This window comes from Sinocyclocheilus grahami, unplaced genomic scaffold (genome assembly GCF_001515645.1).
Source record: "Sinocyclocheilus grahami isolate Dianchi unplaced genomic scaffold, SAMN03320097.WGS_v1.1 scaffold236.1, whole genome shotgun sequence".
Taxonomy (NCBI): domain Eukaryota; kingdom Metazoa; phylum Chordata; class Actinopteri; order Cypriniformes; family Cyprinidae; genus Sinocyclocheilus; species Sinocyclocheilus grahami.
The window spans coordinates 989,565-1,006,598 of record NW_015505415.1 but is presented as its reverse complement, the minus strand read 5'-3'; the positions used below and the strand labels follow the sequence as shown (position 1 = coordinate 1,006,598).

General features: G+C 35.5%; 2 protein-coding genes across 2 annotated transcripts in view; one reads left to right on the top strand and one right to left on the bottom strand.

Moving 5' to 3' along the window:
- The window catches only part of anapc16 (anaphase promoting complex subunit 16), an 8,354-nt gene extending 6,900 nt beyond the window's left edge, over positions 1 to 1,454 (bottom strand). Inside the window, exons 1-2 of the mRNA XM_016288955.1 lie at positions 811 to 1,454; positions 485 to 647 (exon numbers count right to left, since the gene is read on the bottom strand). Coding sequence (XP_016144441.1) covers positions 485 to 647; positions 811 to 952 — 305 coding nt within the window. The 5' untranslated portion in view covers positions 953 to 1,454. The remainder of the gene's footprint in view (positions 1 to 484; positions 648 to 810) is intronic.
- Positions 1,455 to 5,559: 4,105 nt separating this feature from the next.
- On the top strand, positions 5,560 to 17,034 carry ascc1 (activating signal cointegrator 1 complex subunit 1). The gene is made up of 8 exons (XM_016288954.1): positions 5,560 to 5,587; positions 5,790 to 5,912; positions 6,414 to 6,592; positions 8,793 to 8,926; positions 9,007 to 9,126; positions 11,163 to 11,287; positions 12,801 to 12,874; positions 16,781 to 17,034. Exons 1-8 carry the CDS (start codon positions 5,560 to 5,562, stop codon positions 16,895 to 16,897), a joined length of 900 nt encoding a protein of 299 aa, XP_016144440.1. The 3' UTR covers positions 16,898 to 17,034.

Sequence of the window (17,034 nt, the reverse complement as noted above, 5' to 3'; positions counted from 1 at the left end):
GTCCATCAGTTAACATCTGGAGAAGACAAAAGCTGAAACACATCCAGCATTAAGACGCTTTAAATCACGAGTCTATAATCCATAATAACTCTTCCTCCAGTGAAAAAGTGTTCTGGTGTGAATCAGGAGAGAAATCTGCACAGATCAAGCAGCGTTTAAACAGCTCTAAACACATATGTGGCTGGATTTTGATGCGAGAGACAACAGCAGATGCACTTTTTCACTGGAGGAAGCGTTATTGTGGATTATGGACTATGTATTTTAGTTAAAAACGTCTTAATGTTGGATGTGTTTCAGCTTTTGTCTTCTCCAGATGTTAACTGATGGACTGGAGTGCTGTGGATTATTGTGATGTTTTTATCAGCTGTTTGGACTCTCATTCTGACGGCACCCATTCACTGCAGAGCATCCGTTGCTGAGACACTGATGCAGTGCTACATTTCTCCAAACCTGATGAAGATTTAATCTGGGATGGCCTGAGCGTGAGCACATTTTCAGCACATTAATGTTCATTTTTCGCTGAACTATCCCTTTACGTAAACCGAAGCGAGTGTGAGTTTTTTTGAACTCACCATGTTTAACCTGCTTCAGTGTGGATGCAACTTGATAGCTGAAGACAGACTCGCACAAAAATCGATCAGATCCATCTGTGGGGGGAAAAAAAGGCAAATGTAGTACTATGCATGCAGCAGATCAGCACTGGAAGATATAACAGGCTTTTACGGCAGGCAGTCTGTGCCATTTCTGAGCTGCAGAGGGACAAAATCGGTATTCAGGAATGCAAAACGGAGATGTAACCGGCGCACACACCCTCCATCATCTCTCCGGCTCCTTTGGGGTAAGTGTAGAGCACTTTCCTCGGCGGGATGAGCTCGGAAGCACTGAAGCCGGATCCGGTCACCGAGCTGCCGCTGACTCCTCCAGCCGAGGACGAGGACGAAGATGCTGCCATTCACAACCTACAGATCTCACAAACACTACATTACAAACACCAGAGCATGCCAGAAAACACAGGTCAGCTGATGCACAGAGAGAGCTCGTGAGACAAACACTATCACAGACTGATCAATTAAATCTGTAAAAATCGAATTGATCAGAAAAATCAAATTAGCAGCATGAACCCTATATTCTGCATCATTTGAGAGTATTATGCACAAAGTGATCAGCTGTAAACCTGGTGTTTGTTCTGTTGACTAAAAAGCTACAGATATTTACAAACACGTGTTTACAAACATTTTTGCATTTGGTGAAAAATGTAAACAACACTTTTGCGCTTTGCATAAAAAGACTATAGAGAGACACAACACACACAGAACAATCACAACATTTCTTTATATTAATTCTGCTTAACTTTGACATTTTAATTAAAAACATAACAAACAATGGTATTGACAATCAGCACTCACGAATGCAACACCCGTAACAGAGTTATTAACACCATTCCACACTTCATTAGCGTTTCATGAGCTATATATATATATAAGAATTAATCATAATAAAGTGAAATATGTGTAATATTTGTAATTAACCTGCGTCACCCGAAGCGCCGCTTCTGCTTCCTCTGTGCGTCTGTTTACGTCAGTTTGACGCTGATCGGACGTCGCAGCGCCACCTGACGTCACGGCGTAAAGTGACGTCACGTTATTTATTTTTATTTATGATCGTTTAATTTACTAAGTTATTGGACATTATTAATGTATATTAATTTGTTATGATTTTTCACATTTTAATTAAAAATATGTACTAAATACGAAATAGTAAATGCTAATGGAGACGCATCTTGACAATTAAAAGTTAAAAGTGCGATATAATTCCCTTTTCTATTATTTAAATGCTTATTTGACGTCACGTTATTTATTTTGATTTATGATCGTTTAATTTACTAAGTTATTGGACATTATTAATGTATATTAATTTGTTATGATTTTTCACATTTTAATTAAAAATATGTACTAAATACGAAATAGTAAATGCTAATGGAGACGTATCTTGACAATTAAAAGTTTAAAAATTCCCTTTTCTATTATTTAAATGCTTATTATATATTTAAATAAATACGAAATAGTAAATGCTAATGGAGACGCATCTTGAAGTTAAAAAGTTAAAAGTGCGATATAATTCCCTTTTCTATTATTTAAATGCTTATTATATATTTAAATATTTTATATATATATATATATATATATATGAAAACTTAAATATTTTTAAACATAATATATGTTAAGGATTGCATTATTATTATTATTATTATTTTGATCATATTCTCTCAGCAGAGGACTTTTAAGCGAGACGCTGAAAGCGGAAGCGGAAGTCTTCCGTCCACAGTTCCGTGTAAACACAGCAGCGGCGCAAAGGTAGAAAGATTAATTATTTAATAATTAATATTCACGCGTTCTTGCGAGTATATGTTCTGTGTTGTTGTTTTCTCGCGGGTTCTGAGTTGCTTCATGGGGTGTATTCGTGTTGTAGCGAAGTTCAGCATATAAATATAAAATATGTATTTATTTATAAGACATTTAAACATCTTTCTGCTGATTTTGCAGTATTTTCAGCAGATGTCATGAGCAGACTGTCTTCTTGTATCTCGACAGTTAAAATAAATGGAGAATTTGTTTTTGTTTTTTCTTTATTTATAGATTTTTCCCCTGTTTTCTGTAATCTGCTGGTCTTGTTTAATTAATATGAAATGTCAGAATTTAAATACTGTTAAGCTGTAGTTTATTTAGTTAATTTATAAATATTTTTTATACATAAGAAGTCTCTTCTGCTCATCAAGGCTGTATTTATTTAATCAAAAATACAGAAAAAATACAGTAAAATTTTAAAATATTATTGCAATTTAAATGAACAGTTTTCTATTTTAATATACTTCAAAATATAATTTATTTCTGTAGCAGAGGACTTTTAAGCGAGACGCTGAAAGCGGAAGCGGAAGTCTTCCGTCCACAGTTCCGTGTAAACACAGCAGCGGCGCAAAGGTAGAAAGATTAATTATTTAATAATTAATATTCACGCGTTCTTGCGAGTATATGTTCTGTGTTGTTGTTTTCTCGCGGGTTCTGAGTTGCTTCATGGGGTGTATTCGTGTTGTAGCGAAGTTCAGCATATAAATATAAAATATGTATTTATTTATAAGACATTTAAACATCTTTCTGCTGATTTTGCAGTATTTTCAGCAGATGTCATGAGCAGACTGTCTTCTTGTATCTCGACAGTTAAAATAAATGGAGAATTTGTTTTTGTTTTTTCTTTATTTATAGATTTTTCCCCTGTTTTCTGTAATCTGCTGGTCTTGTTTAATTAATATGAAATGTCAGAATTTAAATACTGTTAAGCAACACTCTGCTGCAGGGGTGATGTACAGTCAATGATAAAGCGGAGAGTTCCGGTGCTTGGCTCTGATTGGCTGAGCCGCGTTCGAAGCTGTTGTAAATGACGCTACAAAGTAACACACACCTTTGTTTACGTTTGTGTGTTGCTCGGCAACCACTTTGTAGCAACCACAACTGTTTCTGAGGAGCTACATTGTTTGGTGGAAGAATACTGTGTTTATTAATATCTTTACACTTTATTTGCTCTGCTTTATTTTGTGAAACCTTACTACGTATATAACCGTTTTATAAAAGCGGTAATCCCCGTGAAGCCGTGGTTTACACTGAATTTATAACAGCTAAGGGGTTTTAGGCACTACGCTTCCTTTAGCTGTTATAACTTCACTGTAAACCACGGCTTCACGGGGATTATTGCTTTAATAACTTGTTTCAGGTCAGAATTGGTAGGTTATGTCCAGCAGTTCATACTTTCGGTATCAGAATGAGGTGTTTATAACACAGTTCTCACTTCAAGTTTATATTTCGCATTTTGAGTTAAAGGGATAGTTCCCCCTAAAATGAAAAGTTGATGTTTATCTGCTTACCCGCAGGGCATCCGAGATGTAGGTGACTTTGTTTCTTCAGTAGAACACATTTGATGATTTTTAACTTTAACCGTTGCAGTCTATCAGTCGTATAATGCATGGCAATGGTAACAAAATCTATGAGAGTAAAAAAAACATGCACAGACAAATCCAAATTAAACCCTGCGGCTCGTGACGACACATTGATGTCCTAAGACACGAAACGATCGGTTTGTGCCAGAAACCAAACAGTATTTATATCATTTTTTACCTCTAATACACCACTATGTCCAGCTGTCTTTGGGCGCGCGCACGGCATCCGGTGCGTGAGGTGTGTAGCGCTCTGGCGTAGTTTACGTTAATGTGTGTGTTGATATCTAGCCGAAGAGCAATCAACCATAACCTCAGGCGAGCAGGCTCAGAAGTTGGGAATACGTGGAAAGTCACCACTCCCGAATGAGTTCACGCGAGAGAACGTAATCTTTTAGTTTCAAGTCGGTTTGAACAATCCGAATAAGCGCAAGCAAGTACCATTTTGATTAGCCGTCATACCTACAATTTTTGTGCACTGTGTAACCAATGAGTGATGTATACGCGTGAGAGATCACTTCCGGCGCTTGCGTAAACTACACCAGAGCGTGTACACACCTCACACACAGGATGCCATGCGCGCGCTCAAGGAAGTTGGACAGTGTTGTATTAGAGGTAAAAAAATTATATAAATACTGTTTGGTTTCTCGCACAAACCGATCGTTTCGTGTCTTAGGACATCAATGTGTCGTCACGAGCCGCAGGGTTTAATTTGGATTTGTCTGTGCATGTTTTTTTTACTCTCATAGATTTTGTTACCATTGCCATGCATTATATGACTGACAGACTGCAACAGCTGGAGTTACAAATCATCAAATGTGTTCTACTGAAGAAACAAAGTCACCTACATCTCAGATGCCCCGGGGGTAAGCAGATAAACATCACATTTTCATTTTTGGGTGAACTATCCCTTTAACATCTCACAATTCTGACTTTATTTCAAGCCATTCTGAAATTATATCTCACAATACTGAGTTACATCAAGCAATTCTGACTTTTTTTGAGAGTTTGCAACACAGAATTATGACTATTTCTTGTATCTTTGAGTTAACATAACATATAGTTCTGACTTTACTTCTCACAGTTCTGAGTTTATATCCTGAAGTTTGAGTTAACATCTTGCGATTCAGATTTTTTGGACTTTCACGTTTTCTCGGTATTGCACGTTCACACAATTCTGACTTTATTTCTTGCAATTCCAAGTTTATATTTTGCAATTTTGTATCATATGATCGTTCGGACTTTCTCAGAATTGTGTTCATAACACACAATTCTCACTTTTTTGCAAGTTTAGGCTATATTTTGAGTTAATTTCTCACAATTCAGAGACTTTTTTCTCGCTTTTTTTCTCTACATTATTTGAGTAAACATCTCACTTTTTTTCTCAGAATTGCAAGTTTATGCCTTCATGTTTATAGCGCACGATTCTGACTCTTTCTAGCAATTTTGAGTGTATATCCCACAATTTTGCATTAAAATCTCGCAATTCAGAGTTTCTGAAGTCACTATTCTGATTTTTTTTTTTACCTGAAAATTGCAAGTATACATCCTAATTATTACGTCTGTATCACAAAATGCATATTTCCTTCAAGAAATGTGTTGGTACGTTCCATTTCTCATTCATATTAATGCACAAAATGACATCTTGCATTCACGGAGAAATAAAGTCAGTATTGTAAATAGTAAATACATTATATTTTATATTAGATTTATGTATATTTTTTTCATTCTAAGGCAGAAGCTGGCTCCCATACAGACTGACTGCAGCTTTTTCAGATGCTTCTTGGTCATTTTCAGTTCTGAGCTCAGCAGTGTTCTCGTGTTTTCAGGTATATTATCGGGAAGAAGGGAGAGACTCGTAAACGACTGGAATCAGAGACTAAAACTTCCATCAGCATCCCAAAACAAGGCGTGGAAGGACAGATCGGTAAGATACGGTGATTTGAGCAAACCCCTCAGCCCTGAACTATTAATTTAGTTCATCACACAGCATTTGTGCAGACAGAAATCATATCTCAAACTCCCAGGGAATGCATTAAAGCATCTGCCAAATGCATAAACTCTAACAACTCATAATGCCTTAGCATTACCAGAGAAACTTGTATAGAATGGTGTCTGTGAGTTTTGCATGCTCAAACCCACATTATCTTGAGATATAAGTCATCTAGTTTGTTGCTCGTGTGTCTGCACACACTCAGAAGCAGAAGGTTGGCATGTTTCGGTTGGCGTTAAATGAATGTGCATGATGCCTTGTGCAACTAAAAGTGTTCCTGTATAAGCATAAAGGTGCTTTAGGGGTCAGAATGTTCTAGTAGCAGGATGTTCTGGCAGCAGCGTGTTCTTGTGTGCAGTGGTGAGGACTGTATGTTCTTCCTGTGGTTTTACAGAAGTGTGTGTGTGTGTGTGTGTGTGTGTGTGGGACGCTCAGTGATCACAGGTGCACACAGAGCAGCCGTCGCCTCAGCTGTAACCCGCGTTGAGGTTTTGATCGACAGCTTTCGGAGGAAGCAGCCGTTCACACACTTCCTGTCGTTTGCACTAAATCATCCTCAGGTGCAGCAGGGCTTCCTGCGCTTTCGAGAGCAGGTGCTGGAGCTCTGCGGACAGGTGAGAACACAATCAGAGCTGACCGCAGTTACTTTATTAACATTGCAAGAATTCAATATAGTATTATGATAGTAGGTAACACATACATTTAGTATAATAATATAAGGTTAATGTAATATAAGGTTTGTTATTATATGATATATTATAATAATATAATATAATAAGGTAACAGCACCCTTTATTGTTCCTGGTCTTATTGTTGCAAGTAGTTAAGACATAAATGTAATATAATATTAATATTGATTTATTTTATTGTTTTAGGTTAGGTTAAGATAGTTTAATATGATATAATAAAGTAAAGCTACAGCGGAATTCATTCTATTTACTTCCTGGACACATTGTTGCCAGTAGATAATGCATAAATTCAATTTAATGTTAATTTAAAGATTTCATTTAATTAAATATTATTTTATTTTATTAATTGTATTATATTATATTTTCTTTTCTTTTAGTAAGGTTAATGTAAAATATAGCTTATTAATTATATTATCTTATTGTCTTATTGTTGCCTGTAGTTAATGCATAAACTCAATTTAATGTTAATTTAAACATTTAATTTAAATTTGTGCAGACAGAAATCATATCTCAAACTCCCAGGGAATGCATTAAAGCATCTGCCAAATGCATAAACTCTAACAACTCATAATGCCTTAGCATTACCAGAGAAACTTGTATAGAATGGTGTCTGTGAGTTTTGCATGCTCAAACCCACATTATCTTGAGATATAAGTCATCTAGTTTGTTGCTCGTGTGTCTGCACACACTCAGAAGCAGAAGGTTGGCATGTTTCGGTTGGCGTTAAATGAATGTGCATGATGCCTTGTGCAACTAAAAGTGTTCCTGTATAAGCATAAAGGTGCTTTAGGGGTCAGAATGTTCTAGTAGCAGGATGTTCTGGCAGCAGCGTGTTCTTGTGTGCAGTGGTGAGGACTGTATGTTCTTCCTGTGGTTTTACAGAAGTGTGTGTGTGTGTGTGTGTGTGTGTGTGGGACGCTCAGTGATCACAGGTGCACACAGAGCAGCCGTCGCCTCAGCTGTAACCCGCGTTGAGGTTTTGATCGACAGCTTTCGGAGGAAGCAGCCGTTCACACACTTCCTGTCGTTTGCACTAAATCATCCTCAGGTGCAGCAGGGCTTCCTGCGCTTTCGAGAGCAGGTGCTGGAGCTCTGCGGACAGGTGAGAACACAATCAGAGCTGACCGCAGTTACTTTATTAACATTGCAAGAATTCAATATAGTATTATGATAGTAGGTAACACATACATTTAGTATAATAATATAAGGTTAATGTAATATAAGGTTTGTTATTATATGATATATTATAATAATATAATATAATAAGGTAACAGCACCCTTTATTGTTCCTGGTCTTATTGTTGCAAGTAGTTAAGACATAAATGTAATATAATATTAATATTGATTTATTTTATTGTTTTAGGTTAGGTTAAGATAGTTTAATATGATATAATAAAATAAAGCTACAGCGGAATTCATTCTATTTACTTCCTGGACACATTGTTGCCAGTAGATAATGCATAAATTCAATTTAATGTTAATTTAAAGATTTCATTTAATTAAATATTATTTTATTTTATTAATTGTATTATATTATATTTTCTTTTCTTTTAGTAAGGTTAATGTAAAATATAGCTTATTAATTATATTATCTTATTGTCTTATTGTTGCCTGTAGTTAATGCATAAACTCAATTTAATGTTAATTTAAACATTTAATTTTATATTTAATTTTATATTTAATTTTATTTTACTTCTTGGACACATTGTTGCCAGTAGTTAATGCATAAACTCAATTTAATGTTAATTTAAAGATTTAATTTAATTTAATTCAATATAATTTTATTTTATTAATTGTATTATTATATTTTATTTTGTTTTATTAAGGTTAATGTAAAATATAGCTTATTAATTATATTATATTATCTTATTGTCTTATTGTTGCCAGTAGTTAATGAAAGAATTTAATATAATATTAATAAAAACATTTAATCAGGTTAATATATTATATTATATTATATTAAAAGGTTAATGTAATTTACTGTAATGTCATTTAAAAATAATATAATGTGATAAGGTCACAGCAAAATTAAAAATTGTCTTAATTCTTGTTATTGTGAGTGAGTTATAGTAGTGATAAAAAGGCATCTATGAAATGTTTGCTAGATTTAATGTGTGTTGTGCAGGACGCAGGCGTGGATGAGAGTATTTTCCAGAACCCAGCCAAACTGCATCTGACCATCGGCACGCTGGCCCTGCTGAACGAACAGGAAGTGACACGCGCGAGCGAGCTCCTGCAGCAGTGTCGGGACGCTATCAGGTCACTACTGCAGCCCGTAAAGCATCAGAGCAGACCGCAGCGATGCTCAGCAGAGTAAATGTGCTGCTTTGTCTCTGCAGAGATATAACTGAAGCAAAACCGCTTCCTGTGGAGGTCCGAGGAATTGAATATATGAATGATGACCCGTCGATGGTGGACGTTCTCTATGCCAAAGTCACGGTTCGAGATGGATCTGAGAAGTAAGATACAGTTCATTACCTGGTGAAGTCTCGTAGTTCACCCAGAAATGAAAATCATTTAATCACTCACAACATATGTCTTCAGATCACATGGAATATGATACTTTCACGTATGAACCAAAATCTGACATATTCATGTATTATAATGAGAAAAAGAATTGTATTATATATCAGTATATTATTGTACTGTTGTATTATTTATAGATTTTGTATTTCAAGTTTTCATTTTAATTTCTTTTTACTCATTTATGTGCATTGTCATGATCAAAATGCTTCTATTTAGCTTTAGTTTTATTTCTATTTTAGTGTTAGTAATTGTAGTACTTCGACTTAAGTGTAAGACAAACATGAGAAGTGATGGCTTGGCGACTAACTGAGATGAGATATGTTTAAATGCAAAAATGTAAATGGAATTAAAGCTGAATAGAAATATTTTAAAAAACTAATAATTATAAAAGCACGTGCAATTACTAATACTTAAACTAAAATTAAAATGATTAAAATAATTAAATGAAATAAATAAAATTGAAATATTAGATGAAAACGTAAAGCTAAAACAAGGAAAAGTTGCATATTTACATTTTATTTTAATTAACAAATTATTAATAATAATTTTAGTTTAAGTATTAGTAATTGTTATATGCTTTTGGCATTTAAAAAAATCTATCTTTTATTTTATTTTAGTTTTATTAATTTTTGTACTTAATCCTTTTTTTTCAGTTAATTGCCAAGGCAGAATTTATAATTTTTGTTGTACGATTAAGTTTTTCATCGAATATTTATATTTGTTTTAATTTACAGATTTAAAATAGATTTATTTTAATTAACAGGGTTGATTAAATTAGGTTTGTAAAATATTTAAAATTGATTAATTTTCAGTTTAACTTTTTTTTTTCTTCAACCTAAACTTATTTTCAGTTAAAGTTTATTTTATTTCAAGTAACAAATGTTATATATATATATATATATATATATATATATATACATACATACATACATACATACATACATGCATATTACTTGGTTTTAGTTAACTGTAATAAACCTTACTTTGTTTGTTTAGGAGAAAGAAAAATCCATTACTCTGATAGAAAAACAATGCAAGTCTATGAGATGAGCTCATTGCTCTCTCTGTGTGTGTGTGCGCGTGTTTTGTGTGTGTTTGAGTGTGTGTGTGTGTTTGAGTGTGTGCATGCGCGTGTGTCTGTGTTTGAGTGTGTGTAAAGTTTATTTTATTTCAAGTAACAAATGTTATATATATATATACATACATACATACATACATACATACATACATGCATGCATATTACTAGGTTTTAGTTAACTGTAATAAACCTTACTTTGTTTGTTTAGGAGAAAGAAAAATCCATTACTCTGATAGAAAAACAATGCAAGTCTATGAGATGAGCTCATTGCTCTCTCTGTGTGTGTGTGCGCGTGTTTTGTGTGTGTGTGTGTTTGAGTGTGTGCATGCGCGTGTGTCTGTGTTTGTGTGTGTTTGAGTGTGTGTTTGAGTGTGTGTGTGTGTGTGTGTGTGAGTGTGTGTGTGAGTGTGTGTTTGAGTGTGTGTGTGTGTGTGTGTGTGAGTGTGTGTGTGAGTGTGTGTTTGAGTGTGTGTGTGTGTGTGTGTGTGAGTGTGTGTGTGAGTGTGTGTTTGAGTGTGTGTGTGTGTGTGTGTGTGAGTGTGTGTGTGAGTGTGTGTTTGAGTGTGTGTGTGTGTGTGTGTGTGAGTGTGTGTGTGAGTGTGTGTTTGAGTGTGTGTGTGTGTGTGTGTGTGAGTGTGTGTGTGAGTGTGTGTTTGAGTGTGTGTGTGTGTGTGTGTGTGAGTGTGTGTGTGAGTGTGTGTTTGAGTGTGTGTGTGTGTGTGTGTGTGAGTGTGTGTGTGAGTGTGTGTTTGAGTGTGTGTGTGTGTGTGTGTGTGAGTGTGTGTGTGAGTGTGTGTTTGAGTGTGTGTGTGTGTGTGTGTGTGTTTGAGTGTGTGCGTGCGCGTGTGTGTGTGTTTGTGTGTGTGTGTGTGTGTGTGTGTGTGTATACAGACTCCAGCAGATCGCAGACAGGCTCGTGGAGTATTTTGCTGCAGCCGGTCTGATGGAGCGAGAGCGGGAGCGAGTGAAGATTCACGGCACCATCATGAACACACTGTTCCGGAAAGATCCGTCAGGTGAGACGGCCAGCAACAACAGCCCTCAGTCGCCATCACTGATCCCTGATCAGTTTCAAATAAGACCTCCGTTAATCCTGCTGTGAACACGTCACTCATAACAATCATGATCACAATTACTGAGTCAAGCAGATGCCGAACTAACCGAACAGACTGTCAGGAATGACATAAACAGACCGACAGCGTGTTTGTCAGGATGACTTTATGTGCTTTTATCATCTTTGTTAGATTTTTATAAATTGAGCATTAATTTTATTTAGCGGGAGCGAGTGAAGATTCACGGCACCATCATGAACACACTGTTCCGGAAAGATCCGTCAGGTGAGACGGCCAGCAACAACAGCCCTCAGTCGCCATCACGATCCCTGATCAGTTTCAAATAAGACCTCCGTTAATCCTGCTGTGAACACGTCACTCATAACAATCATGATCACAATTACTGAGTCAAGCAGATGCCAAACTAACCGAACAGACTGTCAGGAATGACATAAACAGACCGACAGCGTGTTTGTCAGGATGACTTTATGTGCTTTCATCATCTTTGTTAGATTTTTATAAATTGAGCATTAATTTTATTTCAGTTTTAGTGTAATTTTAGTACTTCAACTTAAATGTAAAACAAAAATTAGAAATGTTGCCTTGGCAACTAACTGAAATAAAATAAGTTGAAGTTCAAAAATTCCTAAAACTAAAATAAAATTAAAGCTAAATAGAAATAATTAAAAACAAATAGACAAAAGCACATAACAAAATTGGTAAAACTAAAACTATTAGAAATAATTTAATTAAATCTGAAATGTTAATTAAAAAATGTAAAACAAAAATTAGAAATGTTGCCTTGGCAACTAATTTAAATTAAAAAAAGTACAAAAATTACTAGAACTAAAACTGTAATAAAATTAAAGCTAAATATAAAAAACTAATAAAAATGACAAAAATACCTAACAAAATTAGTAAAATGAAAACTAATAAAATATTAATATTGCATAGAAAAATGTAAATATAAAATAAAATAAGAATATCTGATAGCGGTTTTACATTTATTTAACAAAAATTTATTTTAATAGTTTTAATTTTAAATACGAGTAATTTATGGTTATAATTTTTATTCATTTTTTAACATGCATCTGTTTGGCTTTATTTCACATTTAGTTTTAGTAATTTTTGTACTTCTGTAACTTGTTTAAACGTAAAGCTTAAACCTGCGGGACGGCTCGTCAGGAATGAGGTAAACAGCCCAGCAGCGTGTTTATCAGGAGCTTGTTTGTCAGAATGTTTTTCTTCGTCGTGAACGTCGTCTTCTCACGAACACAAAGCTCTCATTCAGCTGCTCTGTGTTTGTGTTCATAGCTGTTTGTCTGTCAACAGTTCTGACCGTGTTCATGCTGACATCAGCCAGTCACTGTGCTGTTTTCAGTTTAGTATCTGAGTAACGTTATTCAGACCACAACATGATCATCACATCTCATTACGTCTGAAATACAGACTCTAACCCGACCTGTGTTTCTCTCAGCGGAGGATAAAGGAGCTTCAGCGAGACCCAACGCTAAAGACCGAGAAGCTTTTAATGCCAAAAACATCTTACAGGTGAGAAATGTGATCAAAGTGCCAGTGAAGACATTTATAATGTTAGAAAATATTTCTATTTCAAATAAATGCTGTTCTTTTGAGCTTTCTGTTCATCTTGAATCCTGAAAAATAAAATGCATCACAGTTTCCACAAAAATATTGTGCAGCACAACTGTGTTCAACATTGATAATAATCAGAAATGTTTCTCGAGCAGCAGATCAGCATATTATACTGATTTCTGAAGATCATGTGACACTGAAGACTGGAGAAAACACAGCTTTGATCACAGAAATAAATTACAGTTTAACAGATATTCACATAGAAAACAGCTGTTTTACATTATAATAATATTTCACAATTTTACTGCATTTTATTATCAAATAAATGCAGTCTTTGTGAGCAGAAGAGACTAAAAAACATTGTAACCCCAAAGATTTGAAATTTTGCTGCAGCCGGTCTGATGGAGCGAGAGCGGGAGCGAGTGAAGATTCACGGCACCATCATGAACACACTGTTCCGGAAAGATCCGTCAGGTGAGACGGCCAGCAACAACAGCCCTCAGTCGCCATCACTGATCCCTGATCAGTTTCAAATAAGACCTCCGTTAATCCTGCTGTGAACACGTCACTCATAACAATCATGATCACAATTACTGAGTCAAGCAGATGCCAAACTAACCGAACAGACTGTCAGGAATGACATAAACAGACCGACAGCGTGTTTGTCAGGATGACTTTATGTGCTTTCATCATCTTTGTTAGATTTTTATAAATTGAGCATTAATTTTATTTCAGTTTTAGTACTTCAACTTAAATATAAAACAAAAATTTGAAATGTTGCCTTGGCAACTAACTGAAATAAAATAAGTTGAAGTTCAAAAATTCCTAAAACTAAAATAAAATTAAAGCTAAATAGAAATAATTAAAAACAAATAGACAAAAGCACATAACAAAATTGGTAAAACTAAAACTATTAGAAATAATTTAATTAAATCTGAAATGTTAATTAAAAAATGTAAAACAAAAATTAGAAATGTTGCCTTGGCAACTAATTTAAATTAAAAAAAGTACAAAAATTACTAGAACTAAAACTGTAATAAAATTAAAGCTAAATATAAAAAACTAATAAAAATGACAAAAATACCTAACAAAATTAGTAAAATGAAAACTAATAAAATATTAATATTGCATAGAAAAATGTAAATATAAAATAAAATAAGAATATCTGATAGCGGTTTTACATTTATTTAACAAAAATTTATTTTAATAGTTTTAATTTTAAATACGAGTAATTTATGGTTATAATTTTTATTCATTTTTTAACATGCATCTGTTTGGCTTTATTTCACATGCAGTTTTAGTAATTTTTGTACTTCTGTAACTTGTTTAAACGTAAAGCTTAAACCTGCGGGACGGCTCGTCAGGAATGAGGTAAACAGCCCAGCAGCGTGTTTATCAGGAGCTTGTTTGTCAGAATGTTTTTCTTCGTCGTGAACGTCGTCTTCTCACGAACACAAAGCTCTCATTCAGCTGCTCTGTGTTTGTGTTCATAGCTGTTTGTCTGTCAACAGTTCTGACCGTGTTCATGCTGACATCAGCCAGTCACTGTGCTGTTTTCAGTTTAGTATCTGAGTAACGTTATTCAGACCACAACATGATCATCACATCTCATTACGTCTGAAATACAGACTCTAACCCGACCTGTGTTTCTCTCAGCGGAGGATAAAGGAGCTTCAGCGAGACCCAACGCTAAAGACCGAGAAGCTTTTAATGCCAAAAACATCTTACAGGTGAGAAATGTGATCAAAGTGCCAGTGAAGACATTTATAATGTTAGAAAATATTTCTATTTCAAATAAATGCTGTTCTTTTGAGCTTTCTGTTCATCTTGAATCCTGAAAAATAAAATGCATCACAGTTTCCACAAAAATATTGTGCAGCACAACTGTGTTCAACATTGATAATAATCAGAAATGTTTCTCGAGCAGCAGATCAGCATATTATACTGATTTCTGAAGATCATGTGCAACTGAAGACTGCTGAAAACACAGCTTTGATCACAGAAATAAATTACAGTTTAACAGATATTCACATAGAAAACAGCTGTTTTACATTATAATAATATTTCACAATTTTACTGCATTTTATTATCAAATAAATGCAGTCTTTGTGAGCAGAAGAGACTAAAAAACATTGTAACCCCAAAGATTTGAACCATAGTGTAAGTGTATATAAATAAATCCACTTATAGTTCACATACAATATAAAATCTTAGCAATCCAGACATTATACTGATTGCAACATGAGAGGAGACCAGATATAATATATATAATTGCAGTATTTCACAACCCCTTCAGAGTTTGTTACTGTGTATAAATATAGCAGTAATTGCAGTAAACACATCTGCGGTCACAAAAACTGCATAACTATCCTGATAAAACCACATATGGCAGTATTTTCTGTATGTAATATAAACTATATTTAATATTCATGCTACTTATGTAGTACTCCATGCTGTTACCGTAGTACAAAAACACAGTTTTCTATTAAATTCCCAAATTAACCTGTTATTTGCACAGAATATAAACACAAATAACACAAGTGTGGTTTCTGAAGCCCCCTGATGGCAGGCAGCGGAACTGCAAGATATTATGTAAACACTCAACTCTCTCTCTCTCGCACACTCTCTTTCTCACACACACTCTTACACACACACACACACTCTTACACACACACACATACACCTACACACACGTTTGTTTTTGTACACACACAATCACACAAACACTCACATTCACACACACACACACACACACACCCCCTCTCTCTCTCTCGCGCTCTCTCATATGCACACACACTCACACTCGCACTCGCACTCAGACTCTCTCTCTCTCTCTCTCTCTCTCTCATATGCACACACGCACACACACACACACACACGCACACGCACACACAAACACTCACATTCACATACACACACACACACACACACACACTTGTTTTTTTAGCAGGAGCAGCGTGTCCCGTCCAGAAGAGGCTACGCCTGCTTTCTCAGAACTTCTGCTCCTTTATATGGTCAAAATCATTCTGGGAATCAAATGAAAGTTGATGTAAACAACTTAATTCGCTCTTTCTTTGAACATCTGCTCTGTACAAACTGTATGTGCTATTGCCCTACACCAACCCTACCCCTAAACCTACCCCTCACAGGAAACTTTCTGCATTTTTACAATCGAAAAAAAAAAAACTCACTCTGTATGATTTATAAGCTTTTGTACCCATGGGGACCTCAATTCAGGACCCCACGGTGACACAAGTCCCCATGAGTTGGTGTGTTTTCAGGTACACACTCACTCAAACACTAACACACTCACTCAAACACTAACACACTCACAATCACACACACTCACTCACTCAAACACTAACACACACTCACTCACTAACCCACACACACTCACTCAAACACTAACACACACACTCACTCAAACACACACACACACACAATCACACAAACACTCACATTCACACACACACACACACACTTGTTTTTTTAGCAGGAGCAGCGTGTCCCGTCCAGAAGAGGCTACGCCTGCTTTCTCAGAACTTCTGCTCCTTTATATGGTCAAAATCATTCTGGGAATCAAATGAAAGTTGATGTAAACAACTTAATTCGCTCTTTCTTTGAACATCTGCTCTCTGGTTCTGGAGCGTGTGACCGAACACACACTGTGCACATGCGAGGGAGTTTGCTGTTTATGCCGTTAAATCGCTCTGAAGTGTCACCTCTGAATCCTCCCTCAGCTGGTTTCCATAGTAACGGCTGATTCTGTCATGCAAATATTTATGAATTTCACCCTGAATAATAATATGCTTGTAAATGAAGCGTGAAGCCGTGGGCCTAAACTGAGACTCTGTTTCTCCACAGATGTTCGGCGAGGTTTATTTCGGCGCGTTTGAGCTGAATTCGGTGCAGATCTCTCAGAGATTCTCCACTGACAGCACGGGATACTATTCCTCTGCGGGACGCGTCACGTTCTCTTGACGGGACACTAAAACACCGCTCTGGACTTTGCTGATGAATGCATCCAAATTCGCTGTTTTGAAATTGGATTAAGCATTAATAATCTGTCGTGCATTGTAAATATTAATATAAATACCATAAAGAGCATTTTAATGGAA

What these genes read in the sequence shown, in the direction of transcription:
- ascc1 (XM_016288954.1), top strand. Translation starts at nt 5,560, where the DNA reads ATGCATATTTCCTTCAAGAAATGTGTTG. An exon ending in AGGCGTGGAAGGACAGATCG is followed by an intron (nt 5,913 to 6,413) that starts GTAAGATACGGT and finishes TGGGACGCTCAG; the next exon opens with TGATCACAGGTGCACACAGA. An exon ending in ATGCCAAAAACATCTTACAG is followed by an intron (nt 12,875 to 16,780) that starts GTGAGAAATGTG and finishes GTTTCTCCACAG; the next exon opens with ATGTTCGGCGAGGTTTATTT.